The 25,595-nt window shown below is 42.2% G+C and overlaps 1 protein-coding gene across 1 annotated transcript in view; it reads right to left on the reverse strand.

Moving 5' to 3' along the window:
• The window catches only part of kiaa1549la (KIAA1549-like a), an 84,382-nt gene that overhangs the window by 47,534 nt on the left and 11,253 nt on the right, over window positions 1–25,595 (reverse strand). The window contains exons 2-3 of the mRNA XM_041037673.1: window positions 3,267–3,968; window positions 1,477–2,298 (exon numbers count right to left, since the gene is read on the reverse strand). Coding sequence (XP_040893607.1) covers window positions 1,477–2,298; window positions 3,267–3,968 — 1,524 coding nt within the window. The remainder of the gene's footprint in view (window positions 1–1,476; window positions 2,299–3,266; window positions 3,969–25,595) is intronic.

The raw sequence follows: 25,595 nt of genomic DNA on the forward strand, positions 1-25,595 counted from the left end.
AGCTTAGGCTAGCTACCAGCCTAGCTCTGGTTAGTGAGTCGTGACTTAGCGACCGAACAATGCTTGTTCACATTAAAGCTTCAGCTAACGTGAATATTTTAGGCACGGTCGTTTTCAAAAGTAATTCCAATTCCATTTTAACTATGGCCAATGGTTAGCTAACGTTAGCTGATGGGATGACATGCAATGCCAACTGTAGCCACAGCAGGTTTAGGTAGATTAGAACAAGCAAGAACAGCTAACACTATGAATACATAAATTAACATAAAATGAACAAACATGACCAACTTACTTTCAACTTCGTGGAAAACGGTGATTCTTGATGTACGCTGAACAGAGCCGAGCGGCCACTTGCTTCCACAGAGAGGAAATCCGACACGGAGAGACTGTTGATGAAATTCAAAAAATCGCGCCAAAAGCTTGGCGTGTTGCCTCGGCCAATCAGAGTGCCGTTTACTGGTTGGCTTATGACGACGTGCTGCTTCAGCCAATCAGAGTGGCGTTGACTGGTTGAAATCATAAGAGCTATAAAATCAAGGCTCCTGTGTACCATGGAATTATTTTCTGAAGCCTAATTTCCAACAAGTTGCATTTCCGAATAAGTAAATGAATAAAAACATAAACAAATAATAAATAAATAATTACTAACGAATAATCTATATTCCTATTCATTAATCATGTTGATAACAACAATGTTGATATTTGTCATTAAGACAATTACATTTCTTAATAATGTCAATTTCCTGCACGTGTCTTAGACGTCCACGTGACGTCCAAAAAAGTTACCTAGTCCGACGTTCAAATGTTTAACTGCATATTAACGTCCAAATGGGGTCGTGGTTAAACGTCCAAATATCGGACCTAGTTTGCACGTCGTGTAAATGTCCAGAACTGGTCATGGACCGACGGACGCAATATAAACATGATCTGCATGTCCATCAGACGTCTAATGTTTAGTGGGTTGGTGACTGTGGAAACCTGATGCCCATCTCTTAGTTATACTATATCATTTCTGGCAAATGCAATCAAAGGCTACCGTCTCCAGCTTCTTATCAATCTAATTGTTTACACTCAAGGAAAATCTGCCCTTGCTATTGAGCAAGTTTTAATTAATCTGAGTGCATGCAATTACAGCTCGGTCACACAGTACATTGTGCCTAAGCTTCTGAAATGGTATTTCATGCGTAGGCTATTCATCATTACTTTGTGACCATTTTTCCACAAGAATGGCTAAAGCCTGCATGAACATAAAGTCGAGAGTGTTGTAGGTAATTTGATAAGGGACATGCAGAACCCGAAGTGATAGTAAAGTGTCTTTTACGAGAATGACCTTGATGTCTTAGCCCTTCATCCAGCTCTGTTTACCTTCCTTTCTTTGTTTCCCCCACATCTAAAATAATCATAATAATTTAATCATTTTGGGGAAATACATCATTATTTTGAGTAAGAGAGTGATAATAAATTAATGTCTCGTACCTGTTCTGACCCAATACTTCTCAGTCACGTTGCATGGTAGAGGACCTTCCTCTGCAGTGGTACTGGATGGAGGCTCTGTGGTCGTGGTAGGAGGTGGTGTAGTGCGGCCTGGGATGAACACAGTGGTGGCAGGTACCTTTGTTGTTGTGGTTGTACTTGTTGTAGTAGTAGTAGTAGTGGTGGAGGTGGTGGTGGCAGCAGTAGTAGTAGTGGCAGGTGTCGTAGTAGTGGTAGTGGGAGAAGGTGTAGTGGTGGTGGTGGTTGGGGGTTCAGTGGTGGTGGTGGTAGGGGCGGGTGTGGTTGTTGTGGTTGTTGTAGGCTGAGTTGTAGCTTCTGTGGTCGGTCTGAGGCTCGTCGTTTGCTGCGTGGTTGTTGCTGCAGTGATGTTTGGTGGTGACGTTGCAGCACTCACAGTGGTCGCTGCCCGCGTCGTCACCTCATTGGCAGTCACAGTAAGAGTGGTCGTTGAGGGCGTTGTCGTGGTTACTGTTGTCAGCTGAAGGCTGTCGCTGGTCACAGTGGCCTGGCTTATGGTTTTTGAAGCCGTGGTGGACTCTGGTGGTGTTTGTGCTCTTGCTGTGCTAGTTAATGGTACAGTTGACGTGGTGGTGGGGGACAGAGGGGTCTTTATGGTGGTACTTGATGTGGTTGTCTGCCGTGAGGTGTTTCTGGTGCGCACGGGCACGGTGGTGTTCCATTGGTGGGTGGAGAAAGGGCTGGTGACATTGGCAGGAAGTGTAATGTCATGGTCTCCCACTGTGGACAGGAGTGACTCAGGGACAGTGGGGAGGTCCCAGGCTGGCAGGCTGCTCACTGAGTCCTCTGCAGGGAGGAAAACATTTGGAGAATAGAAACATTAAAGGAAACGAAACGACCAACGAAAAGACCAAAACCAGATATGTCAAGCTTTGCATCCAAAGCTTGACATATCTTATTCCTCTGTACCACAGAGCTCCATTTGACATATGACATAGAAATCCTATATCAATGTGTAAAACCAGGAAAGCATGTTACTGTCAGGGGTCCATGTAAATTATCTCTAGACAAAACACTGATATGACACATGTTAATGAGAGGTGTAAACGAGTCTGAAGTGAACAAGGGAGAGGCAGTCGATGCTTTCAGACTGAAAGAGAGCCGAATTCCCTCTTATGCCTCTTGTCCCCTTCCATCACCACATATGTGTGTTGTATTATAACAGTGACGTGACAGGAAATAATGGGGAAGGAGATATTAGCTTGTGATCATTCTTGTGGTGGAAGTTAACACACTTATGGAGGAACTGCAGTGTTGAGGATGTCACTGTTATTGAGATGATGTCCTGACAGGAAGTGAGGAAACAATGGAGGTGATGGAATAGGACAGAATCATGGATGTATTGAGAAAGCTGGATGCAGCACTGCCACTGAATATCCTTTGTAGCCAAAAAAGTATTTCCCCCAGTGGCAACGTTATAAAAGAGATGTCCATAAAACCTGACAGGACACCTACAATGGCAATTAAGATCTGTGACTATGCATGCTACAGAAAGAAGCTACTTAACTGAGAATGCTAACAATTGCAGTTTAATCAATTCCTTGCACTTCTGCTCTTGTGTTTTTGGTTTTTGAAATGCTAAAAAAAAAGACACAAGCCTACAAACATACCAAATGCAGACTTTAGCTCCTATTACAGTCCCATACACATTGTTTCAACATGTTGAGAAATAAAAGCTTGACAAGACCGTAGCTTAATTAGATGGTGAAAAGTCACAAGCTGCAATATATTTAAATAACAACCCAGCACCATACCTAAACTGATGCTGCTGTTGCTGACGGAGGAGTTGCTGTTGACAGCAACCTGAGAGACGCTGTCTGATCCTGCTGGCTGACTGTCTCTGTTACTGGGTGGGGTGGAGGAAGAGGAAGGCAAAGGGGATGCTTTTGTCGTAGAGGTGGTGGAGGAGGAAGAGGATGACGCCTTGGATGACGATGAAGAGGAGCTTTTGGTCCAAGCAGCTTTAGACAGCAGTCCTAAAGGTTTTCCCACCGCTGGTGCCTGCAGCTCTGCTGTCTCTGCCAGCATGGTGAGGACTGATGAAAAAGCTGCTTGCTCTCTTTGGCCCTCTCCATGCAGCCTCTGCTGCCCCAGCCAGGCAGCCGGGTCCCTGGGCAGGTTTGGCAGGTCGCCCCCCTCCCTATTTGCTGGCCTCCATTCAGCCCCAACTTCAGCCCATGCACCGGTTCCCGTCATAATCCCAGTCTCTGCAAAGACTTTGCCACCTGCTCCAGCGCGCACTCCTGTTTCTGTTTCAGTCCAAACCGCCGTTCTGGCCTCAGCAAACACTTTGCCCTCCGACCAAGCTCCAGGACTGACGCCAGTCCCATCCGTCGCATCGCCGTCTTTAGCCCCGGCCCTGTCTCCAATCACGGGGGTGGCTGAGAGGTTGGAGGGCGCCCCAGAGGCCAGAGGCAATACTGCCCGCCTCACTGACTCATGATGACCTCCCTCAGCTGTGGAAACATAGAGACAGAGGGAGAAGGAGAAAGGGGTGGATGAAATAAAAGCAGAAATAGTATTTAATTAGGAGATCTGGAAAGCAGTAAGATTGTGAGCAGTCTTTGACTCTTCAATCCCATAGTGACTTCTTTGGAAATTCATCCATAATGTACCATTATATGCAGAAACACACACACAGCTGTAGTCCTCAAATCATTAGTTCTCATAATGCCACCACAAGTGTCCACCTGCCGGGAGATTTAAAACATCTCTGCTCACTCTCACACACACAGTCATCGTGAGAGAGCACACACACTTCTCTTCTGCCCTCTGGCTAATACACACATAAGAATACTCTTCCTCTTTCTCCCCTCTGTCTCACACACACTCATCTGAAGGGATTAAAAAAAAAAAAAGCTTTAAAAGTGCAACTGTGGAAAAATAGTAATAATGTCTAAAGTAGGTCACTTATGTTTTTAGAGGATAAAGCAGAGGGAATTAATTTAGATGTTTCAGGGTGCATAAATTAGGACACACATACACACACATATACACACAAACACCCTAATCAGATGTGATTTCACAGATACTAATCTAATCTGTTAGGTTAGCCATGCTAGCCCATGGATTTATAATTCCTAGAACATACACAACCACTCAGGCTTGGGCTCGGCTCACAGCTCAGACTGAAATATATTTCCAGAGCAAAGTTCGGTGTCAGTTATTTGTCAGTAATGACAGCGATTGTGACAGATGCATGGAAACAGAGCAGCAAAGATAGCATCCCGTCAAAGCATTTCGCTTCAGCCATTATCTCCATTCTGAGAACTGTCTTCATCTCCTCTGCAGCCTCAACAAAGCCCGAACGTTTGGCAGACTGAGGCGATTACCCTGCTAATACGTTCAGTCTCAAAGGCACCTTGCCGTAGTGGAATTGAAAGATGAGAAAAAGCAGGACTGACCATCTGACTGGCTCGCTGGCCGCCTCACTGGGTGACACGGTTTGTTGCGTCTGCTCATTTGTTCTGAGGAAGAAAGGTTTGGCTCTGGCGTGACTCCAGGCCGACGTTGAGTTTCTTTTGTTTTCCACGTGAGAGGGAGGCAAATGTTGGGCAAAGTGTTTTTTTGTTTTGTTTTGTTTTTTTGTTAAGCGCACTCTCATTTCAGCCTGCAAATGTGTTAAGTGTGCATGTCTGTCACACACTTCCCACACTCCCCACGTCTCTGAGGAGGATTGGTTAATTAAAAGAGTGATTCTGAGCAAGAGCGGCTTTACAGGACCAGCTCTGGGCTTAGCTGCTGTGTATCCTCCGGGCCCCTGCTATAAAGCCTTTCAACCACCACGCTATTAACTGCCACCACTGAGCAATCTGTTCCTTGTTATAGGACGTGGTATCATAAATGTCATTAAAAAAATGAAATTAATCCGTTGACAATTTATATTTCAGCTTCTTCAGGGTCTATGTTGTGTGTTCATGCCAGCATCCGGAGCTCCATTAGTCAGTTTGAGAGAGGAGAAAACAACAAAGCTAGAAATGGCAGGGGCGATGATTCTGGTACCACAGGGAGAGTCACATGCTCGTTAAACTTAGCTGAAAAGTCATCTTTCTTTTTGTTCCAATTCATCTCATCCAAAACCACGACAGCTTTTCAGCATGTAGTGTTTCACTGGCTCTGAACAGATGGCAGTGTCAAAGGGGGATAAATGCTGATAGCAAGCTCCGCCTGAAAGCAAAGATTCCCTGCTAATATGCATTTAACTCATTTTGAAAAATTATGCATATGTTTAAAGAAAGATTGTTCTGTTAAATACTGCAACAGCACTTTCATGTATTAGCTAAAACTTTGGACAAAGTGTGGATATCTCACCCACGGATAAAGACCCCTGCTCATACAGATAAGCCGTATGTATAAAAAGCCTTCAATAAAAGCTGCACTGAAATTACCGTACATAGCAATTACCTAACAATACAAAAATAGCAGGCACTGTTATTTTAGACCAATGAGATATTAAAGCTACACTAATAAATATATATTGTTTATATATATAAACAATGGGTCAAAAAAATCTGTTATATTAAAGGAGTCGCTTGTTGTGATGATCCTACAGAGCGTTATCACCCAATACTGCAGCACCCTTCAGTTATACAGACCATTTTAGCATCTTTTAGCTTTTTTTCTGGTACACAAATTCTACTCTACGTCACAAAGCCACAGCAGAGTCATCCGGGAACACAAGGGAAGAGGACCCAAATGCAAAAAAACCCCAAGACGGGCAGATGAGTAAACTAAAAGTCTTTTAATAAAACCAAAATCACTGGAAGAGTCCAGGGTCTGGGAACAAAACTTAAACAACTAAAAATCATCCACTCAGGAACAAAACTAAACGAAAATACAAAAGTGCTTACTTGAAAACAAAAGGAAGCTAAGTCCACAAGTGGGAAAACGCAAGGCACAGGTATGTGAATGAACACGAGGACCTTACGAGGCAGAGGAGGCAAGGAAGAAGCACACACGGGAATCAACACAGGGAACCAACGCAGGTAAAGACATGGGCAGACTCGGGTACAGACACAGACGAACTGACAAAGACACAGGGAAACAACAAGACTTAAACACATGAGGAAATGGGCAACAGGTGACACCAATTAGACCGGGGCAGACAATCACAAAAGGCGGGAAACTAGACAAAGACAGGAAGTAGAACAAGACAAGATACACAGGGGGTATGACTTCAAAATAAAACAGGAACTAACAAAACTTAAACTAAACAATAGTCCAAAAAGGTTAAACTGTCCACACAAGTGTTCAAAACAAAACAAAAGGGTTCGGAGGGTTCATGACACTCTACTCGCTGGCAAAAAAAAAAAAAAAACCAAAGAAATGCAGCTTTAAGTAATTTTTCTAATATTGAGTATGGTGGTAAAAAGCAAAAACAGGAGTTCATTTTAATGGAATAATGGATGGATGAATGGATGAATGGAGGGATGAATGAGTGGATCAAGGAGTAGTGGGATAGATGGGAGGACTGTACCATATGCATAACTGTTAGCAGTGTTTTGAGTGTTTTCTCCTCCAACAGTTCACCACCTGCTCTGGCTGAGAGCAACATATGTGATTACCATCAGACCTCTGACAAAACGCTAGGCAAGAAGAACCTCCACTGAGAACAAATATGGACAGGATGGACGGATGGATGGACGGGTTGATGGATGGTGGAACAGAAAGTGCGGATTAAAGATGGATAAATGTGGATCAGAGCAGAACTGGTCTCCTTTATCTGTCTGGACAAAACACACAGGACATTTTTGTTTATTTCCATGTCAGAACATTCAGCTTATAGCAGATTACGAGAATCATCACATGGAAATGGTGCACAAAGCACTACTGGCCATTTACAAGGCTTTAGACCAATGTCATGTTATGTGCTGACTATAGTGCCTTGCCAGCTGGCACTGTGTCAGCTGATGCCCTGCCGAATCTGTGTAGATGCCAACCCTGTAAAGCCTTGCCAGGTCACTACAAGCTTTATGAGTATTCAGACTAGATGTTTTCCAGGTGTGATAATACAATGGTCAATGTGTACGGGCTATGGCCATGGTTTTGCCCTCCTCAGTTGTGTGTTGGGGCTGTGGGCCAAGCAGAGTTGATCCATGCTGCAACCCTGACTGTGAGCAGGACAGGTGGTTAGGAAGTGTGAGATGGTATCGAGCCAACTGGTCTTCAGCTCAGAGGAGCTCAGAGAGAAAAGTAAGGAGGGGGAGCCTGGTTAGCTGAACCTGCCAACTAGCCAACTGGTGGCAAGTTGTCATTATAGTAATTATTAAAGGACCAGATGAAATATATCCCATGCTTTAGTCTCAGTCTTACAGCTGCACATGATCTACAACAAGGAAAACTGTACTGTCACCTCCTTTGTCCAGTTGTGGTCACTGGCAGAAAGCACAGTGAGCTGTCATTTTATGTCGGTAGAGATGTGACCACACCCAACACCAAAATATGTATTTGCAAGATCTTTAGCCACTGACATATTTTGACAAATATTGGCTTATGACCTAGTGATCTTCGGGCTGTGTTCCTTTCCAAGAGCCGTTCAAACGAGCGGCTCATTGTTCTTTTTTTGTTTTTGGCTGGACCCCAACAGCAAGGCAAGCCAGACAGACTGACCGCCTGTTACTCAGGGTGAACATGAGAACTACATTCGTGTTCTGAGACTGGGCTAACTGGCCAATCACAACCAAGTGAGTTTTTTTTCATGCCAATTAGTTTAAACGAGTGAGTTTTCCCCCTTTAAAAACTTGTTTTAAATAAAGCCTTTGTGGTTTGAGTGGGAGTGCTGGTAGCAAGTCAAAGCGGTGATATACTCGTGATGCGATACGAGACTCAGTGGGAGTAAGGATGGTCTCAAGCCAGTAGATTTTGTCCAACAGAGTGAGGCCCGTCCAACAGGATGGACATGTAACCATTTCCTGGAACTATTCAGGGCATCCATCTGTCTGTGTGGTGGCGAGAAAAGGAAACAATTTGGATGAATTGACGAATGGATGCATGGTCAGGTAAAAAGATCAATGGAGGGTAGTGGAAGGGGGATAACTAAAGAAATACACCGCTACACTGAAAAATACATTAGTTTTGTGGGTTCTTTAGTCTTTAGTCTTCATTACTCTGACCTTTTTAAGTTTCCCCATTCCAACAGATTAGTGTGACCAGGACTGTTGCTTTGACAGGATCTGATAGCACTAAAATAACCCAGGGCATGTGTGAATCTGTGTATGTGTGTGTGTGAGAGAGAAAGAGAACAAAACTGCAGTCAGGACCCAAAACAAGCTGATGTATGAAGTACATATCATAACATTACATGGATCCTATCTAAAACACTGTGTCTCCAGCAGGTTCTCTCACCGTGTGGCAACAAACCTGAGAAGTTTGATATTCTCTGACGGGTTTACAGTGAATATAATTTAGGAAAGTGTGCCATTTTTTCTCAGTAATACCCAGAAGAGATGCCAGAATGTGAGAAAAAGTGCCTGACAACAACGTCTACCCATTGTGTGAACTGACAGCAACAGAAAATCATATCAACTAAGCAGTGAATAGAAAGGGGAAGTACATTTTTAGCTTTAACAATTACAGTTGCAAGAAAAAGCATGTGAACCCTTTGGAATTTCCTGGATATCTGCATAAATTTGTCATAAAATGTGATCTGATCTTCAGCTAAGTCAAGAGTACTGACAAATATAATGTGCCTAAAATAATAACACAAAGCTAATTGGAGTCAGGTGTTAGCATACCTGGAGTCTTGTTAAGAAAATGATAAATTTAAGCAGATATCCAGATTCCAAAGGGTTCACATGCTTTTTCGTGCAACTGTATATAAAGTCTGAAAATAGGTCATTTCGAGATAATATCATTTTTTACTTAGGATAACTTTTTTCTTAAGTGTTCTACAAAGACAAACCAAGGTGTAGTAACTGCCATACCCTGTCACAGCCAATTTATTTATATGGATGGATTGATGGACAGACAAACGGATGGATGGAAAAGCTTCCGGCGAAAGGTGAAGCACCTGAGTTTCTCTAAATTGCATCACCGGTTTGAAAGGAACACACACATTCGCATGCTGTTCTGACTATAACTGTGAGCACACTCACTGACTTAATGAATTTCCTAACCCCCTTACCCTAACCGTAATCCTCAGAAATAAATGCCTAACTCTAAATCTGACCCTAACCTTAATCTTAATCTAATTCTGAAGGTGTGAGGATCAGCCGAAAAGTCCTCACCATGTAGAAAGGTTTTATTTTCTGCTTTTCTGCTTTTGTGTGTGTGTGTGTGTGTGTGTGTGTGTGTGTGTCTGTGTGTGTGTGTGTGTGTGTGTGTGTCTGTGTGTGTGTGTGTGTGTGTGTGTGTGTGTGTGGTTTTTGGATGGGGGTGGGGGAGAACAAAAAGTCACAAAATGTCAAGCTGAAATGCCATTTTCACAGCTGTTTAAGTCGAACATTCTGGGCGTTTGGGTCAATTCAGAGCTAAACATAAAAGAATAGCTGTGTCAAGTTGAGTCATGCAGTTATTGAAAATGGTTAAAATGACAGAAAATGCAGGGAATAGTGTCTCCTCTTTCGCCTCTCTGGTTTCAGGCATTTTTCACGAACAAATTCAGAACCTGAGAGCCTTTTGAACATCCATGTTCAGTTTCTACTTCAGCGTAACAAGGCTTTGATAGCCTAATATCCTCCAAATCAAAGAGCAAAAGAAAGAAAAAGAGAGAAGCCTTACAATACGCTGATCATCAGAGATCCCAGCTTATACCTCTACACATTAAAGAAACTTGCTAGCTTTCAACATAGAACAAACTAATGCTATCCAAATGCCAGGTCAGTCAGTAGATGAAAAGGAACAATGCAGAGACTGAACCTATTTGAGGTAACAGTAAATCAACAGCCCCTTTTCAGCTTGACAGCAGGGCTGCTTCTGCTGCTGGGTCTCCACGGCAACCGCAGGGATGCTGTCACCAGGGTAACCATTACCACAGATAAAGAAGAAAACAGAGTGTTCTGTGCTTATGTGACGTCTGTCCTGTCTGTCGTGCATCGCCCTCAAATACAGCTGTAACGACAAGAAGCTGCAGGAAGGCGGTATGACGCTATCAAAACAAACACTGCATCAATTTCACGCAACAACTTTCGACTTTGCAAGTGAGCAGAGCACAAAATGAATTCGTGTCATTTAATAAATGGGGAGAAAATTACGCTGACAAGGGTTTTATGGACCAAAAAAAAAAGGAAAAAAAAAATCTGCTGATAAACGGAAGCAAACACGTTTCAGATAAAGCCGAGCCTATAGTCGCATCAGTGCCCTGCATTTACACAGCTTAGGATGAGAAGCAGCATTAGACTGTATTTTTAATGACGGGATGAAAACACATGTGAGGGCTTAACGCACTGTGGCAACAGTTCAAAGATAAATGATAAATGGGCCCATAAATTGTTTATAAATCTATGATAATAAAATTATGATCACTGGGGAATTAAAGGCATTAGCTGGCTAAATGAACAAGGGACACAGCTGAGACAGGACAGACAAAAACTAAATGTCTGCTTTCATTTGAAATTACTGGCACAGTCTGTAAAAATAGGAAATATTTCAATGTAATATAGATGAAGTGTGTTATTAGGAAGGGTGAGGTGAGGAAAACAAAACTAATAATAGTAGGTGCCAGCTGTAGATTATATTTAGGCCTCAGGCTGTATGGCTGTCTGTTTGATGTGAGTGAGATTTCACTGCTTTCTTGACTGGACAAGCTGCTCTGCTACAGTGAAGAACAACAACAATACAACAACAACAACAACAACAACAAAAAAACCCAACAGACTAACTACACCACCTCAGCTCATGGTAATCAGATCACTGGGTTCACGATTTCAGTGTGTGATTAGAGATACAACTTAAATGTAATCCAAATGCAACTGCACTGCACACACAGCAAACTGCAGTATGTATCGACTGCATTTATCACATCACGTGTTACCACGTTTGATGTATTCCTGACCTTGGAAAATCCACTTAGCTTCGTGCTTCCAGAGATAAACCCAAAGGACTTAACATGAAAAAAACACATCATAGATTTTTTTTTTTTTTTTTTTAATTTCAAAAGAGTGAAGAAAGTTGTCTGGATTAATGATATAGAACAGACTCAGACAAACATCTGAACTGTATACTGATGACCACAATCCATACAACAGGGTCATACAAGGACTGTGGCACCTAATTAAAATAATTCCTCCAGTATGCTTGACTCACCTCGACTGAACCTGCAGTAACACTGTAAATGAGCTGCAGAGAAAAACCTCTTTGTTGCATGTCCTCATCTTCTCTCATACTGCACAGCATACTGGTATACCAAAGGCATCGAGACATATGTTCAAATTCAGCCCCAGTTTTAGTTGGAAAAAAAGCTGATAATTTCCTTCTATACTAACAATAACGAGCAGAACTGGCAAACATATGCAAACGTTCCTGATTTTAAAGTACACTATCTCTATCCTTCCAGATGAGAGTGTATAAGAGGGCTGTGGACACACTCTGCAAACTGAAAGACACCTGTAAGATGGTAGGACAATATATTATATTATTAAGTTTCATCAGAAAGATTAAGAGAGCAGACCGAAATAGATAAACTGATATGTTATCACGCACCGCAAGAGAAGCTCAACAAAATACAAACTGCAGCTGAAGTGGTTCAGGTCTTTTTAAGGTAGAGCAGCACTGCTGGAGGTCGGAATGAATACAGCTGCCAAACAGCTAATGGCAGATCATTATTACACTGCATTTCTGAAATGTCAGAAAGTTGGCAGCAAAGTAACAATGATATCACCTTGCAGGCTGCTGGAAACAGCCAGGTGCCTAACAGGAAGTAAAATAATACAGGGCAGTCTGTTGGGATATCTGTTATTGCTTGGTTGGAATCTGTCTGCCTGGCTGACTGCCCCTGTGCTGCTTTGCTTCTTCTATCTGGCATCTGGTATTGTCTGGCAGTATTTAGACGGCCTGGCTGTAGTTACTCAGTTAGTTAGCTGTCTAGTTAAGGCGATGAGGTGCAGTGTGCTCATCAGCTGTGGGCTGCTCGCTGCAGAGAAAGACAGACCAGATAACCGAGAGAAGGAGGCCGCCCAACAACAGGCCACTGAGTGGGTAATCAGTTGGTGCTTTCACTGAAGGCTTATTAGGTCATAGAGTAATTAATAGTCCCCAGAAGACTTCTTCCCATATTGATTATCATTGCATGTAGTTTTTTTTTTTCATCTATTTCCAGGACATTAAGTTGTATCAGAGAATTATTTAAATCGTGCTTCATGACACAAAACTGACATCGAACCATTTCTCATTTCACTGAAGTGAACAAGGGTTTGTTTCATTTCTATGAGCACGCAGTTTTATATTCTGTAAACTTTACCAGGAGAAACCGAGACATTTATCTGTCTCAGTGACCCATTTTGTGTACTGGATGCCAGGAAGTACTGTATACCAAATAAGATAAATGAATGTCATCGTTGTGACAAACAAGAAACTTCTCATTCTGAATGTCACAATATATTATTGGACTAAAGGAGATGTATTCTTCTCTGACCAGTAAGAACTAATTTGGACAGACTGTTGTACCCTTTTTTTTTTTAAATTAAATTACATATGAACATCTTGTGCTTACAAGCCAGTGGATGTTTGGAAACAATGCGTACCTGTACACAAAAATGAAATCACAACCTAAACAGCCTTAATGTTTCAGAGGAGTTTACCTTTAGGATTGAGTTTGATGATTACGTAAGCTCACACCCTCTGCCTCATGAAAGAGGCTGAGACAGAATGCAAATATTACACATTAAAACACACACACATGCAAGGAGGTAAAAATATTAGTAAGGCAATAAGTAAGCAGTCATGCAATAATTAAGACAAACACACACAGGAAGGCGAGCAGAAGGCAAGCATGACGCCTCATCTGTGCTGCTCTGTCGCAGAGTCCCATGTGACTGGCTAACGCAGTCATGTGACTAGCTCTGGGGCACTCGGTAGGTCAGCCAGTCTAGCATAAACAGAGCTGGGGAGACATCCTGGGCTGCTGCGACGTGCACGTACACATATACGCGCATGAGCACACAGACCTTAATTGACACGCGCACTGCCAACACACACGCAAACACACACACACACACAAGCCAGCAGACATTTATTCAGAGGCGCAGAAGAAGACTCCAGCACAGGAACAGTCGGGCACTCACAAATACTCAGACAGACTCACATTTTCATGGAGCAAAAATAGACACACACTCCATCTCCCCTTTCTGTCTTTATACACAGATATAAACAGACACATACACAAAACACCACTCTACCTCCACTTATTCCTGTGGCTTTCTGTCTGTCACACACACACACACACACACACACACATTGTACACACACCATAGTGGTGTCAACCACAGCAGTGCCGTGACCATCTGGGAGCTGAGTCAGACATAAAGACTGAACAAGGCCAGGTCAAAACCTAGTGTATGGCTGGACCATGTCCTCAAAGTGTGAAATTCATGAAGTAGTAGGAAACTCTTGCGTAACTGTTGGAACAATTACTTTCGATGGAAAGTCGCTAAAGCCTGCTCCTAAAGTTGCTAAATGTTGCTTGATGATGTAATATGCTAATTAGCATGCTCATGACGCAAAGTTGTCCAATTTGCATTCTGCTTGGTCTCAACTGGTTTCAGCCCTTTATCTGTTTGACTCTCTCCTCCTCTCTGTGCTGACACATACGGTATTTTAATGCGGCTGAAATTCCCAATAAAGCTGTTCTCACTTACGTGTTTTTCTGTTTCTGTTGTCAGACGATGGAACGAGTATGAAACAGTGACTGAAACCTGCGGTCACTCCAAGTCATTTCCTGGGTTTATCACCGCAACATCATCTGACAAAATCACCACACGTACAAGTTCCACGGCTGTTGCTGTGATGTAAAACGATCAGTCAGGGAAACAGTTAGAGGCTCATTTACATCTATGAGGTGTGCCGGAGGAGGGAAAGCCCGACCTCACACTTATGAGGCCATACTGGGAACTCTCTAATACAAAACGTAGCCAAGGTTCGTCAAAAAAAATCCCTAGATTTGTTACTTGGTGCTATTTAAAAAAAAAAACAACAACAGGCGCTAAAGGGGTCTGTAAGTTTACTGACAAAGAGCTAAGTTGGCACCGCTGCCTGAAACCCCCCCCCCCCCCCCGATGAATAGAAACTGCACCCATTGATTCTGAAAGAACAATGAATAACGGGGATATTCCAACACTGTCGACCAGGCTGTAACTTCACTCACTCACTCAGTCAATGACAGACGTTCGTGTACAAACACAAACACCGAGTGTAAGGCTTAAAGTTTGTTCCATGTTCAAATTGTGGTTTGATAGGTCTGAAACATTTATCAAAAAATAGTTTGGATTACGCTCAAACCTTTCAGGAGACCAGAGAGATGAAATGCAGAGAGCGTATTGATGGATAGGCAGGAACAACAACTCTGGGAAGCTACTACAAAAAAAAAAAACCCTGAAAGCAGCTTGACTTGAACACGTTTGATAGCATCATCTCCAATCTCCAGCAGGGTTTTAGATTAGTTGTAGCTGTGTACAGACAAGCTCAGGCTGAGCTGAAGCTGTGAAGCAGAGAGGCGACAGATTCTGCATACATTCCTAAACAGTTCCCTCCCAGCTGGCTGGTGCTAATGCTGGTTCTGTGTTCAACAACCTCCCATCTGGCCAGTGTTGTAGCTGTGGCTGCTGTGTGTGATGACCACCTGAAACACTCACCGCCGTGTGTGGCAAACAGCGGGGAGAATCTTTAACATTATGGCTCGTTATCTGTTTCTTCATCAGACCTTTTCAAACACGGTGTCTCACTGTTGAGATCCTGTATCCTGCTCCAAAGACATTAAAAGAACTGCAGAGGGAAACACTTCATAGACCACTACACAGCCTGTTGCTTTATGTATATTAAAATATGTGACGATGAGGACAATGAAAGAGACCTTTTGTTTTACACGTAAGTTGTTCATTTTCTTGAACCAAAAAGAAGCCCGAAAAAAATAAAACAAACGTCTTGTTGTTTTCTCATTTTAAACAACCTTTCATTACAGAGCCTGACAGTTTACTGTTCATCCTGAAAACAGCGGCAAGCAGAACAATCTCCATTCAAAATAATAATCTCTCAAGGTCCGCTTAGGTCCAGTTCATTCATGACCTTGGAAAAGGCAAAACTCTTATGCCAACATGGATGAAAAGGCCTAAATGTGCTCAGAATAGAGGAAGGTTTGATGAAGACTGTGTGATACGGTCAAAAGTTCCAGAACAAGTCATTAAGTGGCTTGAGTACAGAACATCTTAATATTTTCAGGTATTCACTTATTTTTACTTAAATACACAATTTGGACAGTTTTAAAGTATATAGTTGTTAGTATGTAAGTATACACACACACACACACACACACACACACAGACACACACAGATACTAAAGATACTAAAGATAATTCCATCCTAAGGAGAGAATAAGAAAAAAATCTTGGATTGAAATTCCAAATTGATGGTTTCTACACATCGGTATTTCTGCTGAATATTTACTTACTATTTTATTACAGGGTTGCCATGTATCCATCCTCATATCTTAAAAGTCTATAAACCTCAATTTCAACCAACACAGATAGAAGCAACCATAACTCAAGTGTCCATGTTTGCTGTTATTCATTGGTTTTTGGAGACTTGCCCCGTGGCCATCACCACCACCTCGCACCACACGCAGCTGTGGAGGCTCACAAATCGCTGCTTGCTGGTGTGATTGCCTATAATCCTGGGCATCATGGGGCCTTCACACTCCGTGCCTAGAGCATATTTCCCCAGCAGGAGGGGCTGGATGGTGTCGAAAGCATTTGGAGAAACCAAAAAAACAATTCTGAGGCATCTCATTCAAATGGCGGTATGGCTCATGGAGCAAGGAAATTATGGACTATCACCATGGACACGAGTCTGCAGGCAAACCACAGGCGATCAAAGGAAACTTTTAAAAGAGGTGTAAGCTCATCCAAGACCAGTTTTTCAAAAGTTACCAATACTGGTTCATGGCCACTGGCGACTGCGTCACCTTTTCATTTTTATTCTACACCTCTCCTATTTATTAGTCTCAGCTGGTTTCAGCCCTTTATCTGCTTTCAGAAATAAAGAAATAAAGAGGGAATGGTTTGGCATGAAGTTAGATGCTAAAAAACAGAGTGGCTAAAGCAGAGTGGTCCATGGCTCAGGTGGGATTCAACAGTCACAGAGACAGAGGCAACAATATTATTATTATCCAGCAGGTGAGGATGTTCACCTGGACAGCGACCTTCATAAACAGTGAGAGATTAGTGAACTTTTGAACTTGCCATGCCAAAATATGCCAATAAAATCTAAAGCAAGCATCTGCAGCCAACTACTGTGAAACTATAATCAAGGACAGTGCTGCCTCACCCACACGCACACAAACACACAGAGACACAAAGAGCAGGGGCTTGGCTCTGGCTCTGTCACAGCTTTCACTTTTACTATTCCATTATTATTTAACCGTGTGTTGGGCACATCCATTTTGAATTTCATCTTCTCAACCACAGCTAAAAAGCCCTCGTCTTGTGCAATACGGCACCGTGGCATCATCCCCTCTTCATCGTGGAAATGTTATCCACATTGCTGCAGAAAATGGGAGCAGCAAAGGTCAATTGATTCTCTCTATCTAACGTGTCCTAATCCGCTCCCCACACTCGTCTTTCTGCATCGCGAGGAAACGCTGCACCGTGGGTCAGAAGCATCAGAGTTTGGTACTAAAAGCTGAAAGCTAAATAAACTAAGACACGCAAGTTTGTGTTTAGCTGTATTTTCCTAAACAACACCGCTCTGCACATTTCCGTTTTGCTTTCAGCTCAAATTGTGTTGAGGTGATTAAGCACTGCAGCTCGGTGACTGCAGAGCAGCAAGCCGGTAAATACAGAGAAGCCTAATGAAGGTTCAGGATGAAGGATTTCACCTATTTTCTCATGAGCATTAAGTGATGTCAGCTTCAATTATGCTAATTTAACTTTTATGTATTGGCTGTAATAGCTGTTAAAATTCACACCACTTGGCCCCTGGAAATTACACAATTAAATATTGGTCTTCAGTATTGGTGTCACTTTTCCACTGAGTTCATACGCACATTTTTTTTTTTTTAAATCAAGCTCAGCTGCATCATCTGCGCCGATGATGAAATTCTGCATTTTAATACTGCACTTTAAACAATTAGGGATTACGGTTTTGCTAAGCTGAGTACTTCCTGTCTTCTTTTTTTTTTTTCTTTTTTTAATAAATAAGATGCATCTAGTGAAATTGCCCACCACAGACACACACACATGCATGCCCACACACACACTCACATGTAGTGTGTGTCTGCCTCACACTGAACTCCGGAGCCTTTAGCTCATGTGGAGCAACACACAGGGGGACAAAAACTATTACATCATCTGCCTAAATCCATTTACTCCAGTGCACGCACACACACACACACACACAGAGACACACACACAGACACAGACACACACACACACACACCACAGGCAGAGCTACACATGCAGTGACAGGGACAAAAACACATTCAGACATAAACACATAAAATTGTAGCAGCAGACAAGTACAGACACACACACACACCCACACACACACAGACACACACACACACACACACAGACACAGACACAGACACTCACAGACACAGACACACGCACACACACGAACAAGCAGAGCCAAGTGGACCACTCACACACAACAGGAGCACAGATACACTAACAGAGAACAAGTCACAGAACAAGAAACACACCCAAATTTAAGAAACACACACACACACACACACACACACACCAGCTCAGATCCCATCTCTCGCTTCATTTCCCTCAGCCAACCTGGTGCTGCTGCTGAGGCCTCGCCTGCACGACAGCAGCTCTATGATGACAGATGATGACGGATAGCTGTGGAGGTGTTCGTTTGAGTGCGCTGTACGTTTGTGTGGAGGCGTGTGTATGAAATATAGAGTAAGGTGAACAGATGAATGACGGTTTGTTTCTCCAATTATTTCAAAGCCTTCGTCTTTTTTTAGCCTTTACCTTGACTCAGCAACATTCCTCATTTATTCAAGGATTATTTATTGAATGTCAGTGTGGACTTTCAGTAAATAAACATTGTTGTTCCAATGAGAGGTGTCCCACTGACACAGCACAGGCACAGCCATACAACCGGCACAGACACACACCCACAAATGACAACGGCCAAAATGATTGTAGTTACAGGCAGAAATTTATCTGCCAAAGACATCGACGAGCATCTGAGAGAAAAAGGTGGTTGGGCGTGGCCCTTCTGTTGACTCAGGTAAGCCAACAATACCGACTGTTTGCCTCCTGGATCTTCCTCCCAAATCATAAAGTTTGGATTTTAGCCACTTGGGCAGCGTAGAGCAGGTGGCTTTCAGATGGTCTAAGTTTTGTGTACAGAGTTTAGAAAGAGGACTTGATGTCCACTGCAAGCGCCAACCTGTGTTCATCCAGAGGCTCTGAGATAATTTATCACAACCCCATCACGAAAAGATGTGAATTTAAAAAAAAAAAAAAGGATTTCAGCAAATGTAACATAACCAAAGTGTAATCAGGATGGAATTAAAGCAGAAAGCTGGTGCCATGTGCAAAAAGCTGAAATTCAACTGGCTGTAGAGCAGAGAGAAGATTTTTTAATGAACACACTCTGCAGTTTGACATAAAAGAAAGGAGGATGGAGAAAATAGAGCGATTTTTGAAGCAGAACAGAGAACTTGGTACCACTAACTAAGGAGGAAAGAGGAGCCCAGTGTATCATGGGTCAGCGCGGCTCCCTTCTGTGGATCCTCTGAAAGTGTATTTGTCAGGACCAGGACCAATCCCTGAGGCTCAACAAAGCAGCTGCACCGTGCTGTTCACACTGAACGAGCGGAGCGGTAAAAAGAGAGGCAGAGGAGAGAAATATAACCGACATGTTCTTCAAAGCTTTAGCAAAAATCACGGGATTCATAACTCATGTGTCGACCCCATGCAAATGTACAAAATATCCAAAAGTTCAATCTGAATAGAAAGAAAGAAGTTTCCGAAGTTTCAGCAGTGACCCGAGACCTTTCTGCTCCACTGGTCAGTTGGTTGATCACATTTCTGAGAGAAAAATCAAAAACTGGAAAGACTCCAACCCAGTGCACAGCTATGAATATATCCAGGCTGTACTATTGATTGTTAGTGTTGTTTGCTGCATATTTGCATTTGAAACAGTGTTGTCCTGGGGATATAAGAGTTTGTAGATTCGCTATAAACTTCTGTTCCCTAAGGGAAAATTAGAAAGGTCATCAACAGCTGAAAGTTGTTGATGTTAAATCTTTGTCACATCTTTTGTTTAAACACTTCTCCAGGAAGTTGAAGGATTTAAAACTGCTATAATCACTATTTTATGTTAAAAACTGATAAAACTACAGTTCATATACGAGAGTGGCAGTGGGGCTGGTAACAACCCCACAGATGATTATCACCCAATGGAACAGTTCCCCTCACCTCAAGATGTTTTAGTATCTTTCAGCTTATTGTTTTGGTTTTATTGCTCACAACTTACCTGGCTGGGTCTCTGAAAATCCACTATACGCTACCTGCCTAGTATCAAACAGCAGACACACAAAGTTAGCAATTAGCTGGTGAATACTATGAAGCATTCAGCAGCTAAAGAGCCACAAATTTTCCTCAGACCAAAACAGAGCTTTAAAAAAGACACTGTATGTTTTATTCTAAAAGTCATCAGGTAGACAGAAACATAGCATCAAATGATCGGTAAATAAATAGGTAAATGTTTGCTAAGAAGTTCAGTATGTCAACTATAGAAGATGATATTAATTGTAAACAGTATTGTGTTTACAGCTTGTTGTTGCTGCTCCCAGGTGGCCAAAAAAAAAATCAGAAAATGCAGATTTAACAAACCATCACTGGCAAGATTTTCAGAGTTTGGAGCCATTCCTGTCTATATGACAGCCCACTGCGCTGCCCTGTTTGCCCAAATTACAGTCTGTTGCTGGATATGGTCACTGGTGGGAAATCTTTTCCACCCACACAAAACAACAAATCCAATCTGTCTACCGAACACGGAGAGGGGAGAAACTGGACTCCATTACCTTCAACGTACCCTGTAGTCTAAATGTACTGTTCGCTGTTCATTGTTCTCCATGACGTGAAAGCAGCAGAAGCATCGCTGACCAGCTGAGGCAGAAAACACAAACAGCCGAGCTGCAGCTGATAAAACCAACAACAGAATTAACAAACAGAGTAATGGAGTTCAAATTAATTCTTCGGATACTGGGCTGTGATATCTAACTGCATTTGAAGAAGACAGTGAGCAGGGTTGATGGATGAAGCTTTAGCTGTTAGTTCTGTTTTTTTTTTCCCTGTCAGTGGACACCCCAAAATATCTTAGTGGCTTTTACTTGTGTTCTACATTCACACAACAGCACACACTGCAGTTTGTTTTATTTTTAGATTTCAATTTTCAACCCTGGTAAAGGTATAACGGAGAGCCTCAGACTGTTAGATTAAGTAGTGTCTGTTTTTGGAGCAGAGATCTGTCACTGGGGGAGAATTCAGTCCAGTTTTATTGTACGAGGACAGCAACAGCAAAGCCATACAATCATAAAACAGTCTGAGAGGCTCGGTTTCTCCTCACCGACGGAAGGTGCTTCAATTTTGTCTCGCCAATACAAACAGTGACAGTGTTTCATAAATAATGTAAAATAATGTAAAATAATGTGAAAACGATTTATTACAACTAAAATCAGTCCTCATAATTTTACTTCCGTACCAGCAAAGGTACCAGCAAACACTCTGTTTAAATCTGCATTCATGTTTTATTAGCCACTTAGGGGCAGTGCAACAAGCTGTAAACCAAAGCAGTGTGCTGTGGTGAATACGTTAGCTGAAGGTTTTCTGTTTGAGTAACATTAGCTTTCCTTAAGAGTTGTATTTTCTCCTCCGCCTGATGAATGTAAGTGTGAATGTGAGTTGGTGTCCACCGCCTGAGAAAACTGTAAAGTGATAGATGGTGTGAGCGAAAGCACTAAAGTTGCAGAACGTAAAACCAAAACAGTTCCCTCATAGACACTTAAACGCTCCATCAACCTCTCTGCGGGTTCTTCACTATGAGTGATTCCAGTCACATGACACATCATCGTCATTTGATCCACGATAAATATAAAAATATGAATTAGTGCTCATCATGCAGAAGAATGGCTGCATTAATAGTGTGATATTATTGGATTATTATTAACGATGCTTTAGTGCGTGAGCACAGATTTACTGTTATAGCAGGTGAAGATGGAACAACAGACTGATGAGGTTTAATCTACAACTGTGCATCACATTATATAAGTGTATGACACACTTTTTATAAAGCGGCATGAAGTGGAAATACTCAAGTACTTCAAATCTGTATTAAGTATAGTGCTTCAGTATATTTACTTAGTTATTTTCCACTCCTGAGAACATAAGTATGAAGTAAGTTAAACTATAATTGAACAAAATCACAGAAACTTACGTGGCCAGATCAAAACAGATTATGTTCAGAGAGTTGACTTGAAGTTTCATTTCAAAGTTTATTCTTCTAGATAACATCAGTGTAATTTTACTAGTTGGTGCATTGTTCAAACTGTACATCTTAGTGTGCGTTTCTGTGTGAATACCAATGATGTTGCTATAATGTAGAACTTATTTCTACCACATGAGAGATTAAGGTTACAGTTTTATATGCAGAGCAGATGCAGCATGTTTGAAATCCTTTGAAAATACAGTCACGTCAGGATCAGGTTGTGTTTTCACACAACTGTCGCGTGTTTGTCAGCGGGGAACTCAAGTTTTTCTAAAAATGTGAAAAATTGTCAAATTATTGAAGACAGCCATTTCCTCTGAAGAATGTCAGAAAGGAGGACAGGCCTCTTTGTAGTGTGACGCTCAAACACACACACAACACACACACACACGTAAGTGCGCACATTAACACACACAGTAAGTTCAAAGCCTTAATTCGCTTATGAATTTCTATTAGCTCAAGCACGCCCTCAAAAAAGAACACATCACACGCTCATGTCGTCACACGAGTGCACACTCATACACACTCAGACACTCACTTGCTCACTCAGACACACACACACACACACGCTTATGTGAAAGCATAATCATAGTGAATTGTTCTGGCACTTTGACTGATGATTTTTAAACATTGCACGAGTGTGTGTGTGTGTGTGTGTGTGAGTCTGTACACAGTATGTGTGGTTGTGTGTGAAGCAGTATTGACTCTCCAGTAAAACACATGCCAAAACAGCTGCAGGATGCACCATGTGACTGTGCATAAGCCAATGAGTGAACGGAGTGAATGTGATTGGCCCTGAGCAGCCTGATGTGTGTTTGCCCTTACTGTGTCCCCTGTGGTGTGGGTATTAGTGTGTGTTTTATACACATATGGTGTGAGGACAAAGTGCCATTTCATTACTGACAGTAGAAATCACAGACATTAATCTGATTGAGCGCCGTCCTCATAATCCTCAATCTGAATCATACCAGTCGCTGCCTCCACCCACTGACGACGAGACGATGAAGACGGCGGTGTTGATGAAAATAAAGTCTCTGTACTTATTTAAGCTGCAGTAAAGAGAATAGTGCCTACACTAATTAGTCTTCCACCCCTTGTGTAACTGTCTGAACCATGAAAACATGCATATATATACACACAAAGCAGAGCTCAACATCTTCACCGACAGTTTTGCCAGTTATAAAACATCACAGACTTCTACAGTCTCTTAAAAATAAAAAATAAAAGTGATTTTATCGCAGAGAACAACGGCCGCACTTTCCTTCAATCCGTAAGTATAAAAAACACAAATCTTATGGCTCTCAGTCCTCAAAGTCAGGCCCTGGCTTCATAAAGCCTCTGCAGCGAACTACCTCTGATCTTCACAGTGAATTTCACACAGCCATCTGAACCAGCTGGTGCACCGGTCTTAAACATGTCTCTCTCTCGCAAACTCTAGAATCTAATCTGCGTTGTTAAGTGCACGGGCATCTCACAGCTTCCTAACACCTAAACTAGGTCTTGAACAGCATGTCTGATTATGCACGGTTATGAATATTTTATGCAGATTTTTTTTTTTTTTTTTCTCTGGGCTGGTAAATAGACATCAGAGTGTGTGGGGAGGTCAGGACCGTGCGAGTTGACTTTGATTTACCCAGGGGGAATAATTACCTCCCTCATCGAAAGCAATTGTTCCGTTTACACAGCAATGCAACTTCAGTTCACTAGACAGACATAATGAGGAAAATAAGCTGCCATGTGGAAATGGATTCTCTTAATTGCAGCTGATTTTATGACTTTCATTGTAACCACAAATGAAGACTTGAAATTCATGCAGAGGAATGTATTATATCTTTTAAACGATTCTGTTGTCACTTAAGCACGAGATTATTTCTGACTATTACTCTTTGTCTGCCGTCCAGACATTTAGCAGCTTGCATTGCCCTGGTTTTGAAGGCACTTTGGTTTAGCCTCTGTTTATATGCGCTGAGTGTGCAGGATAATAGCTCAAAATCCCGGCTGAGGTCAAAATCATGATAAGCCGTTTATTTGCATCTTCATATTCCCATCAAAAAACGAGCAAAGAGAATTTTCAAATATCACTATGGAAGCAGAAAAGACATCCTGCAATAAACATGGGGGGAAAAAAAGTTTTAAGAAAAGTTCACTGTGTGAATACCAATATTATTACTATAATGTATAACAAACTATTCAATCTCAACAAGATTATTAATATAATTTCATTTCTTTGTGTAAGGTTTGGACACAATTTCCACCAGATTAGAAAAAAGAAGAAGAAAACAGAAAGTTTGTTCAATCCCCAGCCTCCTTCCTAAGGGGGTATGACAAAGCCATGCTGCCTTTGAGGAGTGACTACATAACATGCAGAGCCACAAGCCGTCACTGGTCAACGCATTTTAAACAGGTCGTTTCAACAAATGACTGTCATGCTTCTGGTGAGAACAGTCTGCATTATGGAAAGAACCGAGGATCAAAGTTTAACCAGTGAATACGTCTGTAATGCATCTTTACAACAGGGAGTTTGAGTAATAATTTTACTGTGTACATGTTGGCTGCTTGTGTTTCTGGCCTCATCAGACTTCTTTTTAAAGATTTTCCCAGATCTCAGCAATTAGCCTGGTGAATACAATTTTATTTTCAGAGATAAATAATACAAAAATAAGTCCCAAGCCTCTTTTTCACTGCGGCTTAGGCGATAACAAGAGTGGGAAAAAAATGCAGCTGATACACACACACAACTGTGACTTCAAGGCCACATGACACATCAGACACTCAAACGGAAAGACACTCGGACAGACGGGTGCACACAAACACGCGGACACACAAGCAGAGCGGTGAGCGGTGGGGTAAAGGAGGGAGGTGAGCAGCTGCAGTGATACATGGTAAGTTGAAGGAGAGGAGGCCAAGCAGGTATAAATCCTCCTCTCTCCCAGTCCACCCTGAAGAAGCAGAGGCTGATTAAATTTTCATCCTGTCTCTCGCTTTCTTTTCCTCTCCCCCGTTTTCTTTTCTTTTTCAGATGCTACAGTAGCAATAAATCTCTGCTGCCTGTCTGTTTGCCCGTTTGAAGGCTGAAACAACCTCCTGTGGGTACGAGGAACTCATCTAGCTAACAAAAAAAAAAAAAGCTTCTACCTTACAAGTTTCATCTGAACAAATTGATTCTTCTCACAGTCGTCACAAAGCTGGATCGCATTCTCTGTGTCCTGGAAGATTTCGGAAGCAGCTGAATTTGAATTGAATCGTGAAACAACTTGGGACTGGGCTCGAGCGGATGATACGAACACTTCTTGGAGACAGGACGGCAGAGCGAACGTCGGCGCAGTGGAGGCTTTTGATAGCACGCTACACAATCGGTGCGATTGCATAAAAGCCTTGCAAGAACAGCAGGGAGTTCAGACAAAAGCAATGCACCTCGTTTTTAT

Source organism: Toxotes jaculatrix, chromosome 5 (genome assembly GCF_017976425.1).
Source record: "Toxotes jaculatrix isolate fToxJac2 chromosome 5, fToxJac2.pri, whole genome shotgun sequence".
Taxonomy (NCBI): Eukaryota; Metazoa; Chordata; class Actinopteri; family Toxotidae; genus Toxotes; species Toxotes jaculatrix.